Below are 26,558 nucleotides of genomic sequence, written 5' to 3'. Positions count from 1 at the left end.
ACTCGAATCTAAGCCGCACCTGAAAAATGAGACTCGAAATCAAGGAAAAAAAAATTTCCCGAATCTAAGCAGCACCTGAAATTTGAGACTCGAAATTCAAGGGGAGGGAAAAGTTTCAAGCCGCAGCTCCAAATCGAAACAAAGTTGGTCCATTGTAATATAAGACACAATTTAGGTCGAATGAATGACGATACAGCTACAGTAGTTTGGTTCGAGTCGTAAGCTTAGCAGTTAAGCTTTACCAGGTAGCCATTGCTATGCGCCAGGCGCTCCATCCGTATTTATATGGGTACCCTTCCTTTTGCACGTGCTTTGTCTGGTTTAAATCGTTTGCTTATTTTGCTTTGATCTGATAAGTGTCGTTTTCTTTGTTATAGGTGTTTACGTCACTCTAAGCTGAAAATGCATTACTGAACTGTGTCATGCTTGTTTGTCGCATTCTGATAGTGCGTGTTTATGGCCTGTTGCCGCTCGCGGCATGGCTTGGTTTCGTGCGCGCAACCGCCGCTTACAAAAAAAGAGGAATCGTCTCATTAGTGAAACAATGGCAAGAGACTGCTATTTTTTGTTACTTACACCACTGCTTTCTTTGATAATGATAAGCAAGAACCAAATAATAGACTGCGTATGATAGAACATGTTCTGAACGAGAGTGTAGCGAAAATTTTTCTCCGTTTGAAAATCTTGGCTGGCGTCTCTTTAGTACATTACATTCTGCACAGAAATTAAAGTCATCTTAGATTTAAAAATCTAGTCAGTTGCCGTGCTTCATTTCTGACTGTATCACTATTAGGCATTTTAGGCATAAGAATAATACGAATATAAACATGACACGATACGTATACTCTTCCGTGTTTACTGTTGTCTCACTCTAGTTTCGTAGTTTATTAGGCAGACAGGATTTAAATTAGATAGCAGCAAACACGAAAGAATACATGGCAAAATGTTTATATTCGTATTATTCTTATGGTGAAGAGAATACTGCATGTGATTCACAATTCATCAAGTTCCTATTAGCAACCATCTCTTCTCACAGGTAGGAAAAAATTCAGAACGTGGAGTTGGCCATATTGACAAACATCCCAAACAGTCTTGCCAGTCGGATTTTCGTAGTACATTGAAATGCTGCTACATTCGAAGATGAACAATACGGAATTTGAATTTACTTTGTTGGATAATGTATGAAAATGCAGTGGTCAAAACTCGAGGCGGAGAAGAAAAGCTCGTCTTCCACCCTTTTTCTTTAATGACGCAGAGGTTTTGGCGCCAGTATTTATCTTTGTGCCTACAAAGCATACCTACGTATATTCAATGGCAGAAGTTAGTTGTGGCGGCGCATTTCAACATTTTTCAGAACTTCCGCTTGCTTTGCACTCGATTCTAAGCCGCAGGCGGTTTTTTGGATTACAAAAACCGGGAAAAAAGTGCGGCTTAGATTCGAGTAAATACGGTATGTTAAATTTGGTGCGACTTAATGTGCCAAGTTAGGAAGCTAATGTGCCACATTAAGTGGAGGTGTGTAATGTTACGCATATGCAAGCGGGAAATTTAGCTACCTAGAATTGGTAGGAGGTAAGGCATACACTTGCGAGGGCCTGCGGCTTAGAGCCCAGTGTGGCTGCCTCAGCCAAAACACTGCCGCTTGACAAGATCCAACAACATCTACAGGCTAGCCAGGTACAAAGACAAGCAGCATTGCTGGAACCATTTCTGTGATAATTTACAATCAAAAATAATGCAAATCTGGATACTCTGGTGATACCAGAAAAAAGGGGCGCATCCAACAAAACACAATTTAAATATGCATAAAACAACAAAAGTTAACAATTTACAGTGACTAAATGTTTTCACATTAAACCTCTGAATTAACAACTTTTAAATGCTTCAGGCGATTTCAACATACGATATCTCAGATGACAGTATTGCACTATATCTATCATCATTGAAAGCTACATAAATATATCTACTTAATTTCTTGATTTATTGTACTTTTTTTATCTTTTCATTATGCAAATGTTTGTCAGATCATTGTATCCTCAACAATTACGCGTCAAATGAATATTCTATGAATATCTCATATTTTGTCATACTTCTGTATTTATTTAATGAACAGTTTACTATTTTTACGTAATTTTATTTAAATATTATTTTACAACTGTTAATACAAAATAATGATAATTTAAGGGGGAGGGGGTCAATCGCATGTGGTAGCTGATACCACCTTTGAAGAAGAGTGCCAAAACACACATCTGATAAAAGCAGGCCTAAATGATTGTTTAAACAATATTAACGACAATCTATTGTTATTTATCATGAGCACACTTGTGCAAGAACACTGGCTTATTTATTTATGTTTAATGTAAATGATTTGAGTGTGACTGAATGTTTATAATATTTCATTATTTAAATATTGTTGCAATATATTAGTTTACTCTGAGAAGTGGCCATTGTGAGTCAAATCATGTCTGCAGAGCTTAAGAATGATGTATTTTGGTGCAGATGGCTTTCAACCAATTGAAAAGCAGACAATGGTGAAACACTATGGGAGTCAAGTAGAGACTCAGGCTTTCTAAGCGAAGAGCTCAAGGGAGTGATGCTGGATGCTTTATGTCGAGGGCTTGATGAAGGCAGGCCTGCCTATGATGAAGTGCATGATTCAGTCATATAGGTAATTGAATCTGGGTGGTGAACAGTGGCTACCAAATTTTAACTACTGAAGGGACTTAATATTCAAGAGGTCTGAATGTGCTCCAGAGTAGGACTCTAACTTTTCACTTATATTATGAAACTGTGAATAGACACAGTAAGAGTTACTATTCTTAGTATCACGGGTGTTAATTTGTAAATCATCATGTTGTACACTGAACTGTTTTGATCTGGCCAATATTTCACCTATCTTTGATGACAACTTAGTTTGGGGATTTTGTAACCATTCTTGCAATGCTCTCAACATAACTTTACTGCATTTGAAAAGGGTATCTTCTGTCTGTATTTTAAATGAATACTGTAGGACCACTTCCCATTTATTTGAGATGTCCTTTCTTGAATAATCATACTTCACCATAATTCCCAGTCGTCTGTATAAATTACTGACATTAGAATAAAACCATTGTTATTAAATTATGTATTTAACTTTTATATTCTGTGTTTTATTAATTCACAGTTCTAGCCAATGCATAGACTATTTGATTGCAGGATCACAGCTACAGTTTACTATTTGTCACAAATTAACTGTGGGGCATGAAAGCAGATGTGCATAGCTTGACCCTATGACGTCGAACTATTCCTTTTAAATAGAGCTGTGCATAGCTCAAGTACCTAAAGTATGAGTAATCAGAGGTAAAAATGCAACTTGTCTGCTCATACGGAATGCTGTTTGGAAGTTGTGGTTCACTAGCAGTAACTGATAGGTACGATCGTACACAGACGACGGGCTCAGTAAACAAAAAAAGTAAGTGAACTTAAAAATTAATTTAAACAATTTCTTCTTATTTATTTTATATCTCCTTATATTACCAAAATGTAAAAATTCAATAAATAGCATAAATTTAGAGTAGGTGTAATGTTAACATTTTAGACAGATCCTTTACATCCATAAAAGTTTGTAACATTGATTAGTCAGAATACGAAGGTGGTTCCAAAAGTTCTCAGAATCGCCACAAGAGGTCAGCACTAGCACAACGAGTAGTTCACATGATATTCATTGAACGGTTGCCTGTAAACACATGCCACGTCAGTGCTCTTGAATAGAGCTGCGGCAGTGACATGGCTCTGTTATTCCCGCTTAGTGATTTGCGAAGGTGGAAAAAATCGAGATTCGAGCAGTGATTAAATATTTTGTAAAGAAAGGTATGAAAGCAAAGAACATTCATTCCAATTTCCAGAATGCACTGGGGGACTCTACACCTTCATATCCAACTGTTGTCAAGCGGCCAAATAAATTTAAATTTGGTTGGGAGAGCTTAGATGATGATCCATGCATCTCTTCCCAAAACCGAAAATTTTTCTTGGCGGACAAAGATTCACTTCAAATAAAGAATTGATAGCCGAATTTGACAACTATTTTGCAGTCCTGGAGGAAACTCATTTTCAAGATGGGATCAAGGCACTGGAACATTGTTGGACCAAGTGCATTAATCTACAAGGAGACTACATCGAAAAACAAAAAAAGTTTCAGTGATGTAAGTACTTTTTTTATATTCCATTCTGAGAAGTTTTCAAACCACACTCGTATGATAAAAAATAAAATTTTCTCCAGAAGCCTCTTAAAAAAAATGAGTGAGGGGGGAGGGGGGGAGAATCATCTCATTTGTATTCAGGGTCTTCTTTTCTATATAGGGATGACCACCTAAACCTGCAAGATCATATGAACATACACAGATGAACTGTGTCTCTGGTAAGCATATTCTACAAATGACTCAAGAGACCTGAAATTTACTATACCACAAAAGCCATTTAGATTTTCTAACATAGCACAGTTTCCTTGAACTTGTTTTCTAACATTACCTCTCATTCTGCCACCCTTCTGCACTCTTCTTCACTACAGGCCTCTAGCTTTTTTACTTTTTTCTTCTCCTTTGTATAATTCTTGGCCCACTCTAATAATTCACCCCCACCCCCCAAAAACACCCCTCCCCTACCGCCAATTATTTCTTCTTTTCTCCCCTAAAGAAAGAACTCGTGGGTCTCGAACTATGATTGCACGTATCTATTTTAATGTCTTTCTATTGTGTTTTCTTGTATCTGCACCTCCGAAATCAAAGTGTGGTTAGCCCTTTATCTCTTGGTGAATTGTTACAATTTTATGAATGCAATTTTCCTTCATGGAATGCAGGCTTTCATGGCCAGCATTTCCATTATTGCTGGTATTTGTTTTCTGGGCATTAGGCCATGGTCCATAGCACAGTTCCCTGCCTTACAGTCCTTTTCCAATTATGAATGCACCATCAGAGGCTTCAATGACTCAGAAAGCAGTTACAGTCTCAAACAAACTCACCAAACACCGCATATCTTAAGATAAGTCTACATCAAACAATTAGACCTTCTCAAGCTTGCTGTGTTTTTTTGGGACTGTGTAACTGCTTTCTGAATCACTGAAGCCTCCAATGACATCCCTAGCACTGGAAGATGATGTTAGGCAGAGAATTATGCTTTGGAGCCTGGCCTAATGTCTGTAAAACAAATATCACCAATAATACAATTTTCCCTTAAACACTGTACATATCAAGGTAAGTCTATGTCTAAAAATTACACCTTCTCAAGTGGTGGCAAAGTCTTATCAGTCAACAGCATTTGAAATTTTAAAGGTTATTTTTATTTTCAACAAACCTTCCTGGCGAGCCTCGTTTCTCTGATGTATGACGACCCTCCTCACCCTTCAGCCACTTCTGCAAAGCAGCAAACTTACTACTCTCTTTGTCCTTCTCTTTTTCCTTCTCCTTTTCTTTCTCATGCTCTCTAGTGAGGTCATTTGAAGACTGTAGTGCTGTGACTGAACTAGTAGCCTTTGCTTCGAGTCTATCTTGCACTACCAGTTGTCCTTCTACCACTGCAGGTTTCACTGGCTGGACCACAGTCATCACTGCCAAAGACAGAAAACCATCGAAGTACATTACCAACAAATTTATTTCACTGTAAATTTACAAAGTTGATGGCTGCCTAGAGATAGCAAATGAAAACATCACCTATTCCAAAACACCATTAACTTGCTACCTGGCATAAAATATCTAAATATAAAGAAGATAAAAAATCTACTCACCAAGTGGCAGCAGAATACACACACATAAAAGACTGTTGTGATTGGCAATCTTTCAGAGCCAATGGCCACTGGCTTCGAAATCTTGCCAATCACAACAGTCTTTTATGTTTGTGTGTTCTGCCACCGCTTGGTGTGTGATTTTTTTTATCTATCCAATTAAATAATTTTATCAATAATTGATTGTTTTCATTGTTATAAATACAAAGAAGGACATTCAACTTTTGCTCAATGAATCATCACCTTTGGTATCTAAATAAGATGTAGAGCCAAAGACAAATGGATTTGTGCTGCTTGCTGATGATCCAGGAGCAGATGAATCCTTGCTTGATGGTAATGGTGAGGCAAAGTTGAATCCTGCTCCCTCTGAGCTACTAAAGAGTGAAGAACTAGTGTTTTGTGAAAAATCAAATCCTCGCTTCGGAGAAGAAAATATATTTTCTGTGGTATGTGACTGCATTTCCATTTGTTCTGTAACAGAAATCAATTCCTGTATTATATAAGCATTGAAGATCACAGTCTACATCACTTTCCTTAGAATTATTAACACAAAGATGAAAATATTTACTGATTTCTGTTATAACTTGAGCCATTAGTGGTGCAACTAAAAAGTACCCAAACTGCTAATTGCCAAGGGATTAGTGCCAGTCCTTAATTTTGAGATCTTAGCAGTTTCTCTAATGGGTTTATATGACTGTATTTAGACAGTCTATATACATATATTAAACAGATGTAAAATATCCTACATATACACTGATCAGCCAGAACCTTATGAACAATGACCTATGTTTGATATAAATCCATCCAAGTGACAGCAGCGTCACCTGGCAAGAAATGACTGCCAATCAGACACATGCACAATGCATGTAGTATCAGTGAGTGTGCTGTCCTTGTGTAGAATGGGAAGTTTGACTAAGGGGAGATTATGATGGCCCAGAGGCTCGGCATGAGCATTTTGGAAACTGTCCAACTTGTCGGGTGTTTGAGGAGTGCTGTCACATGGTGAAACCATGTACAGACATTGTGGGATTGGGTGGCCACCTCTCATTATAGATACCTTACGTTGTAGACTGGGCAGACTGATAAAACAGGACAGTTGGTGAACTATGGCAGAACTAACATCTGACTTTAATGCTGGGCAGAGTACAAGTGTGTCTGAACACAAAGTGCACTGAACACTCTTAATGTTGGGACTCTGTAGCCAACAACCCATGCATGCGTCAATGTCAACACCACGACATTGGCAACTATGACTTAAATGGGCACGTGACCATTGGCAATGGATGTTGGTGCAGTGGCAGAGTGTTACATGGTCCGATACATCCTGATACCTTCTTCACCAATCATTGAAGCCTCCAATGACATCTCCAGCATTGGAAGATGATGTTAGGCAGAAAATTATGCTTTGGAGACTGGCCTAATGTCCATAAAACAAATATCACCAATAGTATAATTTCGTCGTCTTCCAGAGGAACAGCTCCTTGACAACCGTACTTCAGGGCAGAGACAAGCTGGCAGCAGCTCCATTATGTTCTGGAGAACATTCATGGTATCCATGGGTTCAGTGAAGCTCATGTAAGGCACATGATAGCCAAGGAGTATCATATAAAGGTTGCAGACCACATACACCCCTTCACAACAATCATGTTTCCCGATGGCAGTGGCATTTTTCAACAAGATAATGTATCACGTCACAAGGCCAAGAGTGTGATGGAGTGGTTCAAGGAACACAGTGACGAGTTCCAATTGATGTGCTGACCCTCCCAACATGCCAGATCTGAACCTGATCAAACACGTCTGGGATATGATTGAATGTGGCATCAGAGCTCATCGCCACCTCCCTGTAATTTATGGAAATTAGGTGACTTGTATGTGCAAATGTAGTGTTAACTACCAGCAGTGACTTACTGAGGCCTCAGTGCTTCCATGCCATGATGCATCATTGCTGTTATCTGTGCCAGAGGTGGACGTACCAGCTATTAGGTAGGTGGTGATAATGTTCTGGCTCATTGGTGTTTAGAAGGACCTGACATTTAACAAGTATTCTCTATCTACATCTACATCTACAGCTACACTCTGCAAACCACCATGAAACGCACAGCAGAGGATACATCCCATTGCAACTGTTATTTGGGTTTTTTTCCCATTCCATTCACATATGCAATGCAGGAAGAATAATTGTTTGAATGCCTCTGTGAATGCTCTAACTATTCTAATCTTATCCCAACAATCCCTATGGATGCAATGAGTAGCAGGTTGTAGTACATTTCTAGAGTCATCATTGAAAGAAGTTTCTTGTAACTTAGTATACTTTCTCGGGATAGTTTACGTCTATCTTCGAGAGTCTGCCAGTTCAGTTATTCAGTATCTCTGTGACACTCTCTCATGGATCAAACAAATATGTGACTATTTGCACTGCCCTTCTCTCTATATGTTCAATATCCACTAAAGTCCTATTTGGTATGGGACCCACACACTTGAGCAATATTCTAGAACCGGTCACATGAGTGATTTGTAAGCGATCTCCTTTGTAGACTGATTGCACCTCACCAATATTCTACTAATAAACTGAAGTCTACCGCCTGCTTTACCCATGACTGAGCCTATGTGATCATTCCAACAAAGTGTTACACTCAGGTATTTGTATGAGTTGGCCGATTCCAGCAGCGACTCATTGATATTACAGCATACTACATTTTTCCATTTTCTGAAGTACACAATTTTACATTTATGTACATTTAAAGTAAGCTGACAATCTTTGCACCTCTCTGACATCTTATCAAGATCTGACCAAATATTTATGCAGCTTCTTTCAGACAGTACTTCATTACAGATAACTGCATCATCCTCAAAAAGCCTGAGGTTACTATCAATATTGTCTACAAAGTCATTAATATACAACATGAACAGCAAATATCCCAACATACTTCCCTGGGACACATCCAAAGTTACTTCTACATCTGACATCCAAGACAACATGTTGCATCCTGCCAGTTTCGAATTTCACTAGACATACCATATGATCATAATTTTGACAATAAGCATAAGTGTGGTACTGAGCCAAATACTTTTCAGAAATCAAGAAATACTGCATCTAACTGCCTACCTCGATCCAAAACTTTCAGAACATCATGTGAGAAAAGTGCGAGTTGGGTTTAACATGACTGATGTTTTGGAATCCATGCTGGTTGGCATGGAGGAGGTCATTCTGTTCGAGATACCTCATTATGTTTGAGCTCAGAAAATGTTCTAAGCTCCTACAACAAATCAATGTCAAGGATACTGGATGGTAGTTTTGTGGATCACTTCTATTACCTTCCTTGTAGATGGCTGTGATCTGTGCTTTTTTCCAAGGATTGGGCATGGTTTTTTGTTCAAGTGATCTCATTAGAAAATGGTCAAACTCAGCCACAAATTCAGTATGGAATCTGACAAGGGATTCCATTGGGCCCTGGAAATTTATTCAATTTTAACAATTTCAGTTGTTTCTCAACACCACTGATGCTAATACTTATTTCACTCATCTTTTCAGTGGTACAAGGATTAAATTGGGGCAATTCTCCTGGGTCTTCCTTTGTAAAGAAGCATTTGAAAATGGAGTTAAGCGTTTCAACTATTGCTTTGCTACCCTCAATTTCAGTTCCTGTCTCATTCGCTAGGGACTAGACATTATATCTGGTGCCACAAACAGCCTTTACGTACAATCAGAATTTCTTTGGATTTTGTGAAAGATCATTTGACTATATTCTGAAATGGCAGCCACTGATGGGTTTATGCATTATTCTCTTGACAGCTAAATTCATTTCATTCAGCATCTCTCTATCTATAGCCATATGATTTGCTTTACACCTGTTATGCAGTAATCTCTGTTACTTTAGAAATTTCTTTATAGTGACTGTATACCACAGAGGGTCCCTCCTATTATGAAATGTTCTACTAGGTACATGGTTCAAGCACTTGGTCAACTACTCTTTTACACTTGAGCCATAGTTCCTCTACATGCTCCTGCCCTGTGCTGAAAGTTTGAAGTTCCTCACTGAGATATGACACTACTGATTTTTTATACAGTTTACTGACCGTATATATCTTTCTACTTGTTTCAGTTGTCCTTTGTGATTCAGTAATCATTGCTGCCACAACCACCTCATAGCAACTAATACTAGTTTACATGCAGCCATCCTCAAAGAGATCAGGTCTACTTGCTGCCACTAGATCCAATATATTTCCACCATGAGTGGGGTTCTAAAGCATATGTTCTAGGTAGTTTTAAGAGAGGGCATTTAGTAATGTTTCACAGGATATCTTGTCATGCCCACCACTAACAAAATTGTAATTTTCCCAATTGATTGTTGTAGGACTAAACTCTCCACCGATGATTACAATACGATTGGGGAACATATGTATAAGTGAACTGAGGTTTTCTCTTAAGTTTTCGATTACATCAGGAGATGAGTCTGGTGGGCGATAGAAGGATCCAATTATGGTACAATGCCAGAAAGTTGCAGCTTAGCTTATCAAATTCTCTGGTTCAGTCCTTCCACTTGAACCGAAGGGCCATTTGTCAGTTCTGGGGACAATGCTGTAAACCGTGAGCTATCACAGTTTTATGAGATACATGGCAGCATAAAAATATTCTTGCTTTTGATGTGACAATGGAGCTGCATCATTTAGTTTCCAGAACATTAAACATCCTACAAAAATATTAAAAGATATGTACAGAACTGCAAGTTGTGGAACTGAGCCAGTGAACTGTGAAGACCTTAAGTTCCACAACTTGCGGTTCTGTACATATCTTTTAATATTTTTGTAGGATGTTTAATGTTCTGAGCCAGTGAACTGTGAAGACCTTAAGTTCCACAACTTGCGGTTCTGTACATATCTTTTAATATTTTTGTAGGATGTTTAATGTTCTGGAAACTAAATGATGCAGCTCCAGTGTCACATCAAAAGCAAGAATATTTTTATGCTGCCATGTATCTCATAAAACTGTGATAGCTCACGGTTTGCAGCATTGTCCCCAGAACTTACAATGGCCCTTTGGTTCAAGTGGAAGGGCTGAACCAGAGAATTTGATAAGCCAAGCTGCAACTTTCTGGCATTGTGCCATAATTGGATCCTTCTATCTATTGTCAAGAACAGCATGGAATCTTCCATTTCTTCTGCAGTTAGATAGTGCTTGACATCCATTCTAAAATTTAAAATTTTCCTCCACCTTTGCCTAATATCAATGGAAAGTAACACATACAAGGTGACAATTATTGAACTATATGAAATAAAATTGTCATTAACTTCTGAACAGTTTGCATTAGGGCGTTCAAACTGCATGGTTGGCCACAGGGCATGATGGGAATTAGTATGCACAGATGAGGCTTTTTTTTAGTAATGAAGCACACTTTGATTTGGATGGGTTCATCAATAAGGAAAACTGGCACATTTGGGGGACTGAGAATCCACCTTTCACGATCAAGAAGCCCCTTCGCACTCAACAGGTCACTGTGGTGTGCTATGTTCAGTCACAGAATGATTTGTGTGATATTCCTTGATGGCACAGTGACTATCAAATGGTACATGAAGGTTTTGAAAGATTATTTCATTCTCATTATCCAAAGGACCCTGATTTTGACAAAATGTGGTTGATGCAAGATGGAGATCAACCCCATTGAAGCAGGAGAGTGCTTGATGTCCTGGAGCAGCACTTTGGGGACTGCATTCTGGCTCTGGAATACCCAGAGGTCACTGGCATGGGGCTTGATTGGCCACCATATTTTCCAGACCTGAACACATGCAACTCCATTTTGTGGGGTTATATTAAAGACAAGGTGTACAGCAATAACCCCAAAACCATTTCTGAGCTGAAAACAGCCATTCAGGAGGTCATCAACAACATCCATGTTTTGACACTTCAACTGTTCATGCAGAATTTTGCTATTCGTCTGCGCCACATCATCGACAATGTTGGCAGGCATATTGAACATGTCATAACCTTATCTGAATATCTGCAGTGATGTTTACACGTTGAATAAAGAGTGTGCTTGCCCTAATTTGTAACTAATTTGCATTTTTTCACATAGTTCAATAATTGTCACCCTGTAAGCAACATGTACTCAATTTATCACAGGCAATAATATTTCCTTTATCGATAATTATAAGCAGAGGGTGAATTTTCCTAATCTGAAATGTGGTTGGCTTTCAATAGGTTTCTAGTGAAGGTTTCATTACAAGTTTCTGAGCTAGCTTATGCAACAAAGGGTTTCGCCATGACATCAGTGAAAACTTCCCTGCATGTTATGATGTGCATAACTGCAGTTAGACCTAAAGTCAGCACTAAGTAGGGAAGTACAATTAGAGGAGGATGGTGCAAAACCAATAAGAAAGTTTGAACTGAGGCAAAAGTCAATCAGTTCACTGGCTGGAAGGATATATGTTGCATAATTCCCAATAGCTGTTCCAGAATTGAGTCTGCTTCTGTATCTATGAAACCAGCACGTCTGAGTATATGCAGTAGACCCAGGTTCAGTCTCAGCATTGCCAGGGATTTTTTTCTTGGTCAGAGATCTGGAACAGAATGCACTCAACCTCATAAGGCCAGTTAAGGAGTTGTCTGAATGAGAAGCAGACACTCCAGGCTCTGTAGAGTTGATATTGGCAGGAAGAGCAGATTGCTGACCCATGGCCCTCCATATCACATCTGAATGACATCACTGGCAGAGAATGAAATGGTGGCAACAAGTGGATCTCTGGGCCTGATTACAGATTTACTTGGTTCAGAAAATAATACACTGAGTAAGGTTTGTGGGACTCCATGGAGTGAAGTTGTTTGGGTTTGGAATCGTATGGGGTGTAAACTGATGATCACAGTTTTGTTGGTAGATTTTATTTTCTTAAAATGACTGTTGTAATCCACATAAATTACAAAGTACGGATATAAATGAGTACAGAGGAAATAAAGATGCAGTTACAATTTCTCTTATGTGTGATTAATGTGAATGGAGCCAATGAAGAAACTTGTTTGTGTCTCAACCTTGCTGTGGGGCACTTTTTGATAACAACCATGTTAGCTCATAGAGCTTAGTGGTAACTGGAAACTGCTTTGGTCAAAGGAATAAACTTGATTAGTACTGAGTAATAATCTGCATTGTTCCTGCAGAGTTTCAAGGAAGGGAATGAATTCACTAACTGATCAACTGGAGACAGCAAATGGTCTATAACTGAGTCCAGGGACTGGATCAGAGGTTTGCACTGTACAATCAGACTGCATTGGGGCTCAAATCAGCAGTTCAAAATGATTTAATGTACATAGTAAATGAAGAGGAGGATACAAATGTACTAATAATTTTTTTTCCTTTGCTAACTATGAAGTAATTACAGCATGTAAGAGTACCATGTGTATTGCACTTTATCTGGACTAGGTCAATAGCAATGCACAGGAAAGGAATATTCCAATTTTTACTCTTTAATATTCCTTAATAGGATGTCTGGATGCACTGTGACAGTCATAATATCTTATACTTTTGCATTACATCTAATATCTGCTCACTGGGGCTGCACCACAGGGATAATGTAGCCACATGTGCACATTTGTTAGCCCATTAGGTTCAAGAAAGAACATTGCCTGAAAGCTTAGCTTGATTTCAATCTTGTTCATCTGCCTGCTATTTACTCAACGCTTCAGATCTATGGCAAAAGCTTACCTTTACCCCTTCCATGCACATATTTCCATAATAATAACCAAAACTGAATTTTTTAAAAAGGTAACATTGATTTTTTAAAAAGGTGACATTCCTGTTATGTCATCTGATCTTCATTTAACCACACATAAGAGTAGAAAATCATGATGGATACAATTAATGAAATTTATCATATTAAAATATTTGTGGTCCGTGAAACCGAAGATTTTCAGTTACCCAGTATATACCAATGGTATATTCTTTGGAATGGAGTCCTTCGTGAGATTACTTTTGCAAAGCAATGGGTAAATTATGTTTCACACTAGTTTTTAACTTTGCCCAAAATGTTTCACTTACCACTTTCTACTTGACCTTCCTTTTTCAGATAAATTACATCAGTTCTGCTGAGTGCCAGAGACCAAGCCTCACCATCTGTATTGAAACAGAATTTTCTCATAGTTTCCTTGTCCAGCTGCACCCACGTCCCCTCAGCATTTACAACCTGAAAATAAATGGGTAAATCACAATAAATTTATACAACAAAAAAAATAATTGTACCGTAATGACCTATTCCTCAAAATCTGACCAAAAAGAAATAGTGTGCAGCTCATGTGTGTGGCACTACAAACATAGATATTTTTACACATCACAGAACTTCAATTGCAGTGCTCATTCGTTAGTGTGAAATCAATAAATGTATATAAGGAAGCAATGTAACCATCTTCAATTGTTGACAGTTCATTTGGATAGTATCTATCATTGTACTCACAGTAAAGCTACTTTACCTGACAGGACAGGCACAATTTAATGCAACACACTGTGCCATTTCCTTGTACAAAAAACGATCCCTCAGTCAAAGAAAATATCAAGATAGTGATGACTTGGAAGTGCAAAGAATGCTGCCTCGCAAATACGGTAAAAATTCAAATATTAAAAACTGTCAACATGTAGGTATTGAAATAAGTATTCAAAATTCAGATCTACACAAGTATGCAATAATAAAACATGTAATAGCAATGAAACAAATTGCTCTAAAAGTAATATTCAGCTACAAAAAGCTAGCAAACAAACATTCCAGTACTGCAAAATATATTGATAAAAATGTGCAGAATAATCAAAAATATTTGCAAATCTGTCACAACCTGATAAAGCCATCAATTAATTGCAGAACAAAGATATCAGTAAGACAACAAAAAATGTCCTGATTCCTCGCAGCAGTCACGGTATGGGAAAGTCAGAGCTGATATGAGGCTCCCTAGGTAAGGAGTATCAATCCACTGTTGTTTTTACACCAAAAGCTGGACTCAGTGATTTTACATGTGATATAGGCTTCTTGGTAAAAAACCTTTAACAGGGTCATATAATAATAATAGGGGCCATTAAAAATAGTTTAGATTACCACCACAGTTACTTAGTCAAGGAAGACATCATAATTACTGCTGAAAAGACATCAGACACTAATGTGAAAATCGTGCCATTCTTTGAACATGTTTCGATCAGTCCTGGGTGAATCATCACGTACAATTCTTCCTTAATGTCAATGATTTACTAGGCACGGAAAGATTATGAGGAAACCATGCCTCTCTTAATGAGTGGATACTGAGCTTCAAAGCTCACTGCACCGAGTAGGTCATTTGCTGCTTGTGCTGCTCATTACATGCATCAGGACAGCACCTGTGAGTCCCAGTAATACAAAGTGAAACACCCAGACGACATGGTAGGATGTCAGCTTCGTACATGTACAGGTCATCAGTGAGTTTTGTTACCAGGCATGGTAAACGTGTTTGATGGTGAGCAATCACAGTGAAGGACATGGATACTGTTGTAACTTCAAGTTGAACAAATATAATTCAAGGAAGACGCAATACATGAAAGTCACAGATCAAGTAAACAGAGTAAGACATGTGTACACTTTAACAGTCAAATCATAACTGAGTCCGAGTCTAGCGGCCGCTGGCTGGCTGGCCGCTTAGGTGGCGCTGCTGCTGCATGGCTGGCAGACAGCGCCTCATGTAGAGGACACGTGTAACTGCGCGGCGGCAATTTGAAAGATCGGCGAATCACAACACTTTTCCCCCCTTTGAAGTTTTTCCACAGGTCTTGATGGAGGTGGGCTGTAGATTGCTAACGTCCATAGGTGTTGTTTGACTGGCCGTAAAGTCTTGAGGAGGAGGCTTCCCGTACAGACGGAAGTGTCCCCGATGATAACGGATCGAGATGACAGGAGACGTGGGGGTCGAATCTGCTGAGGCCCCGTGCACCAATCTGCCCGTTGCGGCAAGTCCAGTTGTTATAACAGGAGACATGGCCGATGTGTCCGCGTCCGTAGGAGAAGGAGGCGAGTAGAGTTGCTCCGACAGATGATAGTCATCTGGATCCTGCATGGGTACGTCTCCTGGTGGCGTCAGTTCTCGTGCTGGCACTGATATGATGGTGAGAGGACTGCGCTGTGAGTAATGAGAGATTCCAGTATCCCGAGCATCAGGTAGAGCCGAAGGTGGTGTAGCGGCATCCGAAATAGGCATTGCCGGCACACGAGGCCGAAGCTGGTCCAAATGACGCACTGCAACACCCGTGTCCGTCTGTATTTCATACAGGTGTCGGCCATGGTGACGTAAGATGCAGCTAGGACTCCATTTTGGCTGCCTGCCATATCCCCGTACCCATACAAGGTCGTCGGCGGTGAACTGGCCAAGCGAAGGCACCCGTGGCCGTGAGGTGGAAGGCCGCAGAAGTTGAAGTAGAGTGCGGGGCTGTCGGCCATGTAAGAGCTCTGCCGGGCTGTGGTCGTCCATGGGGGTGAAACGGTAAGAAGCCAGAAATTGGAGAAGCGCATCATCAGCAGCAGAAGAAGTCAGGAGTTTCTTCATCTGAGCCTTAAATGTGCGGACCAGTCGTTCAGCCTCACCGTTTGACTGTGGGTGAAACGGAGGGGCCGTGACATGCGTGACGCCGTGACGGGCACAAAAATCCGCAAAATTGGAAGAGGCAAATTGCGGACCATTATTAGTAACAAGAGTAGAGGGAAGGCCTTCCAAAGAGAAAATGCGAGCTAGAGCATTGGTGGTTGCCGCGGTGGTAGGCAACGTGCAACGGACAATGAAAGGAAAGTTAGAGTAGGCGTCAATAACGAGAAGCCAATAAGTACCTAAAAAAGGTCCCGCGAAGTCAGCATGAATACACTCCCAGGGTTTCTCAGACGAAGGCCACGGTGACAAAGATGACTTCGGGGCGGCGGCCTGTGACGCACAAGGGCCGCAGGCAGCAACCATGTGTGCGATTTCAGAGTCGATGCCGGGCCAGTACACATGACGGCGCGCCAGAGATTTTGTGCGAGAGACACCCCAGTGCCCTTGGTGAAGGAGGCACAAGACCGAAGCACATAAAGACGCAGGTACCACAACACGCGGTGAAGCATTTTTGGTGGAAACAAGGATAACACCATCCCTAGCCGTGACGCGGTACTGCAAAACGTATTAGTTCCGCAACGGATCAGAAGTCTTAGCGGACGGACGATTTGGTCAACCCCTCTGAATACAGCGTTAAACCCGGGAGAGGGTAAGGTCAGAACCCGTAGCAGCTGCCAGCCGGTCCCCGGTGATGGGGAACCCGTCCGCAACCCACTGCTCAGCGACATCCAGGTGGAAACACAAAAGTTTGTCCCTATCAACTGCCAGATCAGGACCCATGGGAAGGCGAGACAGTGCATCAGCATTCGCATGTTGAGCCGTTGGCCGGAAATGAATCTCATAATTGAAACGAGACAAGTAAAGAGCCCAACGCTGGAGGCAGTGTGCAGCCTAGTCGGGAAGTGACGTTGATGGATGAAACAAGGAAACAAGTGGTTTGTGATCGGTAACAAGATGAAATTTGGATCCTTAGAGAAAAACACCAAACTTATGAAGAGCATAAACAATGGCCAAAGCTTCTTTTTCAATTTGAGAATACTTTTGTTGGGCATCCGTCAGCATTTTGGAGGCATAAGCAATGGGTTGTTCAGAATCGTCAGAAAAACGGTGCGCAAGGACTGCACTGACCCTGTATTGCGAGGCGTCTGTGGCAAGAACAAGATGTTGGCCAGGTCGATAAGTAGCCAGGCACGGGGCCTGTTTCAGCATAGTCTTCAGTTTCTGGAAAGGCGCATCGTATGACGCAGACCAGTGAAAAGGCACGTTTTTATGCAACAGGCGATGCAACGGCTGAGCCACCGAAGCAGCAGACGGTAAAAACTTGTGATAGTATGCTATTTTCCCCAAGAAGGCCTGCAGTTCCTTAAGAGATGTAGGATGAGGAAGGGCGTCGATCGCAGCGACAGTTTGCTGAAGCGGACGAATCGAATACCATCCCGAGAGAGTTGAAACCCCAAATACGTGATGGATACCTGAATAAATTTTGATTTCCGAAGATTACACTTAAGACCGGCAGTCTGTAACACATGAAAATGTGTGCGGAGATTTTGAAGATGCTCGTCAGTGGTGGAGCCAGTGACAACAATGTCATACTGATAATTTATACACCCAGGGACAGTGAGCAATAATTGTTCCAAGAATCGCTGAAAGAGAGCAGGGGCACTGGCAACCCCAAATGGCAATAGTTGGTATTGATTAAGGCCGAAAGGTGTATTAAGGACCAGAAACTGCCGGGAAGTAGTGTCGAGAGGAAGTTGATGATAAGCTTCTGACAGGTCAAATTAAGAAAAATACTGACCTCCAACAAGTTTAGTGAACAATTCTTCAGGTCGAGGCATAGGGTAAGTGTCGATAAGGCATTGAGCATTTACAGTGGCTTTGAAATCGCCACAGAGACGAATATCACCATTTGGCTTAGCAATGACAATGACAGGAGAGGATCACTCACTGGAAGTGACAGGAAGTAAGACCCCTGCAGCAGTGAGATGATCCAGCTCCCATTTAACCTGATCACGAAGGGTCACAGGAATGGGCCGAGCCCGAAAAAACTTAGGCCGAGCAGTGGGTTTGAGCGTGATATGAGCTTCAAAGTCGTTTGCACAGTCTAACGAGAAAAAAGGGACGAAAATGTCATCGACAAGGAATCCAATTGAGCATAAGGAATAGCATCAGAGACGATATTGACAGAGTAATCTATGGAGAACCCAAAAACGCGAAAGGCATCGAAACCAAAAAGATTCTCCGCGTTACTATGGTCGACCACAAATATGGGAACAGTGCGAATGACAGATTTGGAAGATACCTCAGCATCAAACTGTCCCAAGAGAGAAATCTTCTGTTTAATGTAAGTCCATAATTGCCTAGTGACAGGTGACAGGATTGGAGAACCCAACTGAAGATACGTCTAAGAATTGATGATAGTGGCAGCAGAACCAGTATCCACCTGCATGCGAACATCTCGACCAAGTATTTGGACAGTGAGGAATAACTTCCTTGAAAGGGAACAAGTACAATTGACAGACAACACAGAATCAGAATCAGCGTCATGTTCATGAACATCATGTATGCAGTCAGATTTGCAAACGGATGACACATGACCCTTTTTTTTGCATTTGTGACACACGGCCCAACGTTGTGGACAATCTTCTTGTGAATGTTTCGTAAAACACCGCAGACATGAAGGAAGTTGCCGTGGGTTTTGCTGCAGTTTCTTAGAGGTTTGTTTACGGTTAGGCCGAGGCTGCACTTGAGAGCGTACTGCGGCCACATCGGCCGGCGGGGACAAGCCACACGCTTCGTCAACATCGCACAGAGGTTGTATTTCCCGACGTCGCCCCATGCCTCTATTTGCCCTCCAGCAGCGCGAGAAATTTCAAAAGACTGAGCGATGGATAGGACTTCATCTAGAGTCAGATTTGCCAACTGAACGGCACGTTGCCTAACTTCTTTGTCGGGCGCCGATCGGATAATAGCATCCCATACCATGGAATCAGCGTAGGATTCTTTGTGAACTTCAGTAAAAAATTGACACTTTCTACAGAGGCCGTGAAGTTCAGCAGCCCAAGCGCGATAGGATAGATTCGGTTGTTTTTGACAACGATAAAAGGCAACACGAGAGGCTACCACATGCGTTTGCTTTTGAAAATAGACGGACAGAAGCGAGCATATTTGAGCAAAGGACAAAAATGCAGGATCTGTCAAAGGAGTCAATTGCAACAACAACCAATACATTTGAGGTGAAATCCATGAAAGGAACAGAGACTTACGTGTTTGTTCGTCCGCGACATGAAATGCCAAGAAGTGCTGTTGAAGACATTTTTCGTAATCAGACCAGTCTTCCGCTGTCTCATCGTAAGGAAGAAAAGGAGGTAGAGACAACTCCGAGAGACGCCCCGCATTTGATGCCGCGACGAAATCACAAATCACATTTGTGAGAAGCGTTTGCTGTTCTATGAGCTCTTGCAACAGTTGCTCTAAAGTAGCCATGGAAACATGTGGGTCAACAATGGAAAAGAAATATCACTACCTCGTCGCCAACTGTTGCAACTTCAAGTTGAACAAATATATTTCAAGGAAGACGCCATACATGAAAGTCACTGATCAAGTAAACAGAGTAAGACATGTGTACACTTTAACAGTCAAATCATAACTGAGTCCGAGTCTAGCGGCCGCTGGCTGGCTGGCCGCTTAGGTGGCGCTGCTGCTGGATGGCTGGCAGTCAGCGCCGGATGTAGAGGACGCGCGTAACTGCGCAGCGGCACTTTGAAAAATCGGCGAGTCACAACAGATACACAGCATATTCGTGAGAGACAGAGTTATCAAGTCCTGGCAGAGTGAGAAAGGGGCCTCACTGCGGGTCTCAACTTGGACGGCTGGTCAAATCATGCAATATGCACATATGTGGGCGTTTGTATGTTGCAGTGGCCCAGAGTTGGACTGCATGGGAATGTGTGTGGAGACATACTTGTTGTTAAGCTCAAATGTCATCCTCCTCCTCCTTTAGGCAAACTCTATCCCTCCTTGTCCTACTATGATTGCATCTTCTGTCAGTTCAACCTCTTATCTCTACACTATTACCAACTCCATTTTTCCTTTTCTGTCCTCTCACTTAGTATCTTTGAAATTCAAGGTAGCCCATTTTTTTCTTCCTCTTACAGATTTATTTACTTTTACTATTTTCCTTCATCATCTAATATCTTTGATTTATTGCTCGTGCATTACTCTCTAACCTATAGTCTCTGACTACACAATTTCACAGATACTATTTACATCCTCACTGGCTTCCTTCCTCCTAGCACCTCTTGGGTCTCTTTTAGCAAGGATTCTAAATGAAGAGCACTTCTTTTGCTTTCTAGCCATGAAATGGGAACCTTATGTTTCTGAAAACTATACACCGTTTAGTCTTTTGTTTGAATATTACCGTCAGTTACCCTGGGAGCTGAAGGAATTTGCTAGTTAATGCCTATGTGAAACACAAAGATGGCACCCACTTGAACAGAAAAAGGAAACCAGAGAAAACTTTCAGCTTGGCAAGACAGATATAAATCATACTTCTGCCTGATGTAAGTTCATGACACTAGATATTTTGTTTTATGTTTAGATATCTACTACTCAATGACAACTTTCGAGCACATAAACAATATAAAGACTTTCCATATGAAGTTGAATGTCAACTCTGGCAAAGACCCCAAGACATTTTACTAATTAAGCTGAGATTTCTCCATTAAAGAATTCAGAAATATCACAATTGTGTTTGTTTTATATCACAATTGTATTTGTTTTGGGATTACAATCTTGTTGAATTTTTTAAATGACATCATGTTCAAAACTGACTGATTTATTTATTACAATTTCCATAACTGTGATTTCAACCTTAGGAGATTATCTAATGGTAAGCTGCAATCAATACATGCACTAAAGTAAGACACCCTACAGACAAAAAGCACATCTGCTTCACATTACGTCCATGACTAATCTGGACTGAGAATTAACAAAAATTATTCATGTACTAAAACAGCTGTCGCCAACATTATCAAAATGATTAAAATGGATGTGAGCCTATATGATTCAAGTCAGCATTTGTCTTTTTTTCAGTATTCTCATTTCAGTTGCCCATGAAAGGATGGACTGGCAGAGGATGAAACTGCTCTTCAATCAAAAGTTACTTAAATTGAAAAGATGTTTTAAAATACATAAAAATAGATGACAAAAAATGATCATTATTTTAAAAGACACACATTGATGGACAATATTTATGAGTTTACATAAAAAGCACAACAGTAAACAAAGTTTTTTTAATTTTTTTTTTTTTTTAACATTAGTGGGCAATATTTACAAAGGGCATTCAAAAAGTTTTGCACAGTCATCTCTAATTGTTTTATTTTTAGCAGGAGGAGAATGAAATTTTTGCTCTCATCCAATCACTCCTTCCTTCCTCTCTCTCTCTCTTTCTCTTCCTCTCCCACTGCCTGCAGCCTTTCATCCCTATCTCCAAATGCCATCCAAATTTGTTACTTACATACAATTTTACCACTGTAGCCAACATAATTACTGTACTTAAAAGTTTGCAACATGTCATCTGATTATGTAAACGAGTATGAAATTTAAGCTATATAAACTTGACAGAATCGGATTTATAAACCACCTGAAATATTTATTCGAACACATGTATTCAACACCTCAAAACACAGATCTCCAAAATCCTTTAAAATTCATTCTGTAACAATGTTGTTATGGCGTATATTCTTTGTACTTTGTGATAATGTTTCTCTTTTGTTATGTGATCCTTGGACTTAATAATTTTCACATGCTATCTCTGTTTACAAAATACGACATAGGCCTATACATGTGATGGTTTTGACAGTGAAAGGAAACTGTGACCACTGGAGGTTTTCTATTTTACTTATTTTATTTTTAGTGTTAGATATAACTTTAATTTTTTGTCAAAAGAACATGTTCTGATAAAGTGTTTTGTTTCTCCACTAGACAGTGCCATAACTTCCTCTAAAAATCCTAACACAACACACATGTGTCATACTAACAAATATAAATCCACTTGATGAAGGAAGTTTAAACCTTTGAAACGTATCATGGAGATAAAAAACAGTGGCTGGTAACAGTAAACTTGTTGTTTCATTCGATGTCAATAACAGCCACTGAAAAGCCTAACCTAAAATGTTCACATTTAAACTACACTGAAGATAGCAGAGCAATAATTCAGCTTGCAGGCACCAAAGTAAACACCAGGTGAAAGTTGAGACTGTAGTGTCACAAAACTCATGACTGTAACTCACAATACTATGCACATACATTTTAATAAATGATAAGAGTCACAAAGGATAAAAAATATAAAATCTACATTTTCCACCAACTTACATGATTGATAACGGTGACTTGGTTCCCAAGAACAAGCATGCCTACTGGAGGTGCTTTCAAGCTTGGCCGTGCTCGAACATTATGACCTGAAGCTCCACATTTTACCACTTGGTATTCTCCTGGGCCACAAGATGATGACTTGACAGCTCTGAAAATTGAAAAGTGTGTCACAGATTTTCTTTGACAGAACTGCTTTTGAAGCAGAATGAAATGGTGATTTTTCTCTATAATATTAGTTATGACAGGTTTCTCTCCATCTATCATGATTTTTAGTCTCTGAAATACTTTTCAATAACAAAAACCAATTTGATATTACTCTAGACAATAACAAATTGCAGCATATAAAAAATCCCCACCTATTAAATTTCTTTAAATTCTGTAATTAATCTGAATCTCAGAAGACTGTCATGCAGCTACTGTTACAAACAAACAAGGACTAAACATAAGTTATTTTTTTACTTATTAGTTTAAATTAATTCCTGTATTGATACACATATTGCGAAGAAGAAGTTCAACATAAAATGAATCTTCATGTTTTTAAAACAAATTACAACACATATCCTAAAATCTTTTGTAGTAGCAGATGGTTCAATGCTTGCTATTCATTTACAATTTGCTCACACAAATGCACAATTGAGTAACACATTTTCATGTGTGAGGTATTGTGAGATTGAGTAGAACCAGTTTTGCAGCAAGTAGGATAACACCCCAGGTATTCTTTTAATGTTAGGAAAGTGTGGATATTTTAGCTCTTTAAAAAAAAGTTTGTGTTGTTGCTTGCTGCTTCCATTTTTCATTGGTTTTATAATTTTCTTTTTTTTTTCTTAAGTTGTTATACTCTGAGGAGAATTTCAACAAAAATTGTTCACAAGCATAATATGTAGCAGTTTGAATTCTAATACTGCTGCATATGATTTTTGGTAGTTACAGACTTTATGACAGTCTGCATTTAGAAATGTGATACAGAAGGTCATTTGAGATATTCTTGAATATGAATACCAACGAATTTGGGGACATTTTCAAACATTTAATAATCACATCAATCACTAATTGTGGTTTTCATACAAAAGTGTGTATCTATGAGTATTTACAATGATAAGACTAAAAACTAAATTGGTTACGACACATTGTCAGGAAAAGTGTCTGCATCACCCAGTATGACTTATCCCTGTGGTGCATGAATTTCACTGCAGTGGACAACTTATAATGGTCAATTATATAGCATTTTCAATCAGTCATGAGGCTGCAAATGCATGCAGGACAACACCAGTAGGAAGTGCCGACTGCAGTGAACTGTGTGCATTTGCAGCTTCAGGGCTGATTGAAAATGCCAAAGAAGCGACCATTAACAGCTGTCCACTGTAGTGGACACTATGTGCCACAGCGTTAAGAATATTGCACAGAAAACTACAGACAGTGACAAAGTCATAAACAAGAGCTCAACACATATCTAACTGTTCCAAATAGAGTGCTTCTTTCACTGCAAAGATGCACACAAATGTAAAATAATCAGGCACAGTAAAATAATAGCAAACTGGAGAGTTATTATAACTTGAGATAGTTGCAAATTTAAAACATACTAGAAGAACAAATAAAACTTTAGGAAAGTTTATAATAGATACCACACAAAGAAAAACTAGGAAAATAAAAACATTTACATTTCCTTTGGTGCAGCATCTGGCAACTTCCTCATTATTGTTTCTTTAAAAACTTGGTCAAGAATGGATTTAGGCTCCTCAACAGGGAGAAGTAATGTCTTCCCTAGGTGCTGGTTGTACTGAAGGCACCATGCCTCACCATGCCCATGGCTACAGTACTGCTGGACTGTATCTTGACTTAGGCGAAGCCATACACCATCATCATTATGGATCTAAATAAAAAGGTGCAACATAATTTAATTAGTTTTCCATGTGAAAAATTACATTGTCATCATTAAAGTCTACATCGGCACCATAATTCACATTTCCTTCTTTTAATGCAGTAGAAAGAATCTACTTAAACAACTGATAAGAATATTTAGAAATGAACACAATAAATGAATGAAAGGATGAGAATGTTTCATTTTCAGGATGTATTCTATAGCAACCATGTAGGTGTTTGCACGAGCAATGTTTCTGTAATGTTCTGACAAGAGTACAAGAATTTAACTTCAATTGAAATGTTGGAATGTTCAGGTTTTACAACTGTAGTGCAGATTATTAAAATATCATGCTAACACTAAAAAGCAAAAGACCAATCCAGATGTTATACAGGCCATTTATCAGAACATAATGTATGATATAAGATATTAATAGAGTAAATTTTGACTGGTTTTGGTAAATAATCTGTTGTCTTCGTAATAAAATACAAGGGCGTAAAAGTAATGCCTCCAAATTTTTCATTCTGTTCTCAATATCGGTTCAGGTATTACCTGTCGTACATATTACTTGGTCGACTTTCCCATTTTGCTGATGCCAATGGGAACCCACTTTCACTAGGCAGCTCTGAATTGTAGCACGTAACTTACGGAGGGGGGTATAACGCAACTATATCAGTGTGTAAGAAGCAGCATGATGTAATCAAGTTTCTAATCGTCCACATATAGAGCACCCTCTCCAGCACAAGACCGCCAGACCACACACGAGTGCTGTGACATCTGCAACAATCTAGCACGTTGAGTTCACTGTCATCGGTCATCCTCCATACAGTCCTGAAATGACCCCATTCAATGATCATCTGTTCGCAAAACTTAAAGAATTTGATGGTGATGAAGTGGAGCAAGTAGAGGTGAGGTTGTGGCTCCATCAACAAAGTCAAATATTCTACACTGGCTCTCTCAACAAACTTGTCTCTCACTGGGAGAAATGTATTTGTTGCCAAGGTGACTATGTTTGCCAAGGAGACTATGTTGAGAAATAAATATGTAGACACAAAGAAGAAAGAAGCAGGAAGTTCATAAAGCTTGTTTTATTTAAAAAGCTGTAAGAGTTTTCACATTAAAAATCTGGAGGCATTATTTTTCAGCACTCCCTTGTAGTTCCTAACTCATTACAGTTTAAGTTTAATGATCTTCTGACAGATCTCATTAGACATTCACCATTACCTTGGGTGAACTAAGAGGGTTGACAATTGGTCATGATCTTACAAAGCTTTTTCTTTAATAGAATAAAAGGAAATAAGCAAAAGTACAAAAATTTAGATGGATAGCACATGAAGCCATAATCACTGAGTCTGCTAAGTTAAGACAGCATAATAATTACAAAAGAGAGGAAGGATTCTAATGACAATAACGATAGATGAACTGAACATTGCTAGGGCAGAGCAGTACTGATAAACAAGACTAAACACAGCTGTTAATAATACACAGTTGGGCATGATGGTCTAGTGCTAGCCTTTAAACTAGCTTTCACCTCTCAATAAGGTGAAGATTCATCAGGAATGACATGTGATGTAGATTCCATGTTAAACTGTAGATCCCTTTTCCCAGGTAGGATTACTGGGCTGGGTTAGGGACATGCAAGTCACTGCAGTGGCATACACTTCTAAGAGCTGCACCAAGAACTTCAGCCACACAAAATTATTACTGTTATAATAATACACAAAAAAGTATAAAAGCACCGACATGTTCAGTAAACATAGAGACAATCCAAGATGTACTGTCTCTTCCATGGTGTAGTGGTGTGAGAGATGAAACAGAAAGAGAGGTAAATAAGAGGCTTTTTTAAATTACATATGATAAAGAATAGCTAACTGACAAGAAGAAAAATAAATGGAATGAAAGTGAATGAGTGAAATGATAAATGATAGGAAAAAAGTGTGTAAAATGAGGGCACCAACAGGTGGAGACTCTGGGCACTGAGGCAGAGGTGAGGC

General features: G+C 39.5%; 1 protein-coding gene across 1 annotated transcript in view; it reads right to left on the bottom strand.

Moving 5' to 3' along the window:
* Positions 1-26,558, bottom strand: part of LOC124613550 (E3 ubiquitin-protein ligase MYCBP2-like) — a gene marked incomplete at its 5' end in the record, with an annotated part of 333,858 nt that overhangs the window by 289,592 nt on the left and 17,708 nt on the right. Inside the window, 5 exons of the mRNA XM_047142262.1 lie at positions 5,329-5,581; positions 5,999-6,226; positions 13,780-13,924; positions 22,707-22,854; positions 24,365-24,576. Of these exons, the coding sequence (XP_046998218.1) occupies positions 5,329-5,581; positions 5,999-6,226; positions 13,780-13,924; positions 22,707-22,854; positions 24,365-24,576 (986 nt within the window). The remainder of the gene's footprint in view (positions 1-5,328; positions 5,582-5,998; positions 6,227-13,779; positions 13,925-22,706; positions 22,855-24,364; positions 24,577-26,558) is intronic.

Source organism: Schistocerca americana, chromosome 4 (genome assembly GCF_021461395.2).
Source record: "Schistocerca americana isolate TAMUIC-IGC-003095 chromosome 4, iqSchAmer2.1, whole genome shotgun sequence".
Classification (NCBI taxonomy): Eukaryota; Metazoa; Arthropoda; class Insecta; order Orthoptera; family Acrididae; genus Schistocerca; species Schistocerca americana.
Note: the sequence above shows the minus strand (reverse complement) of the source record. Positions and strands in the feature narration are given on the sequence as shown.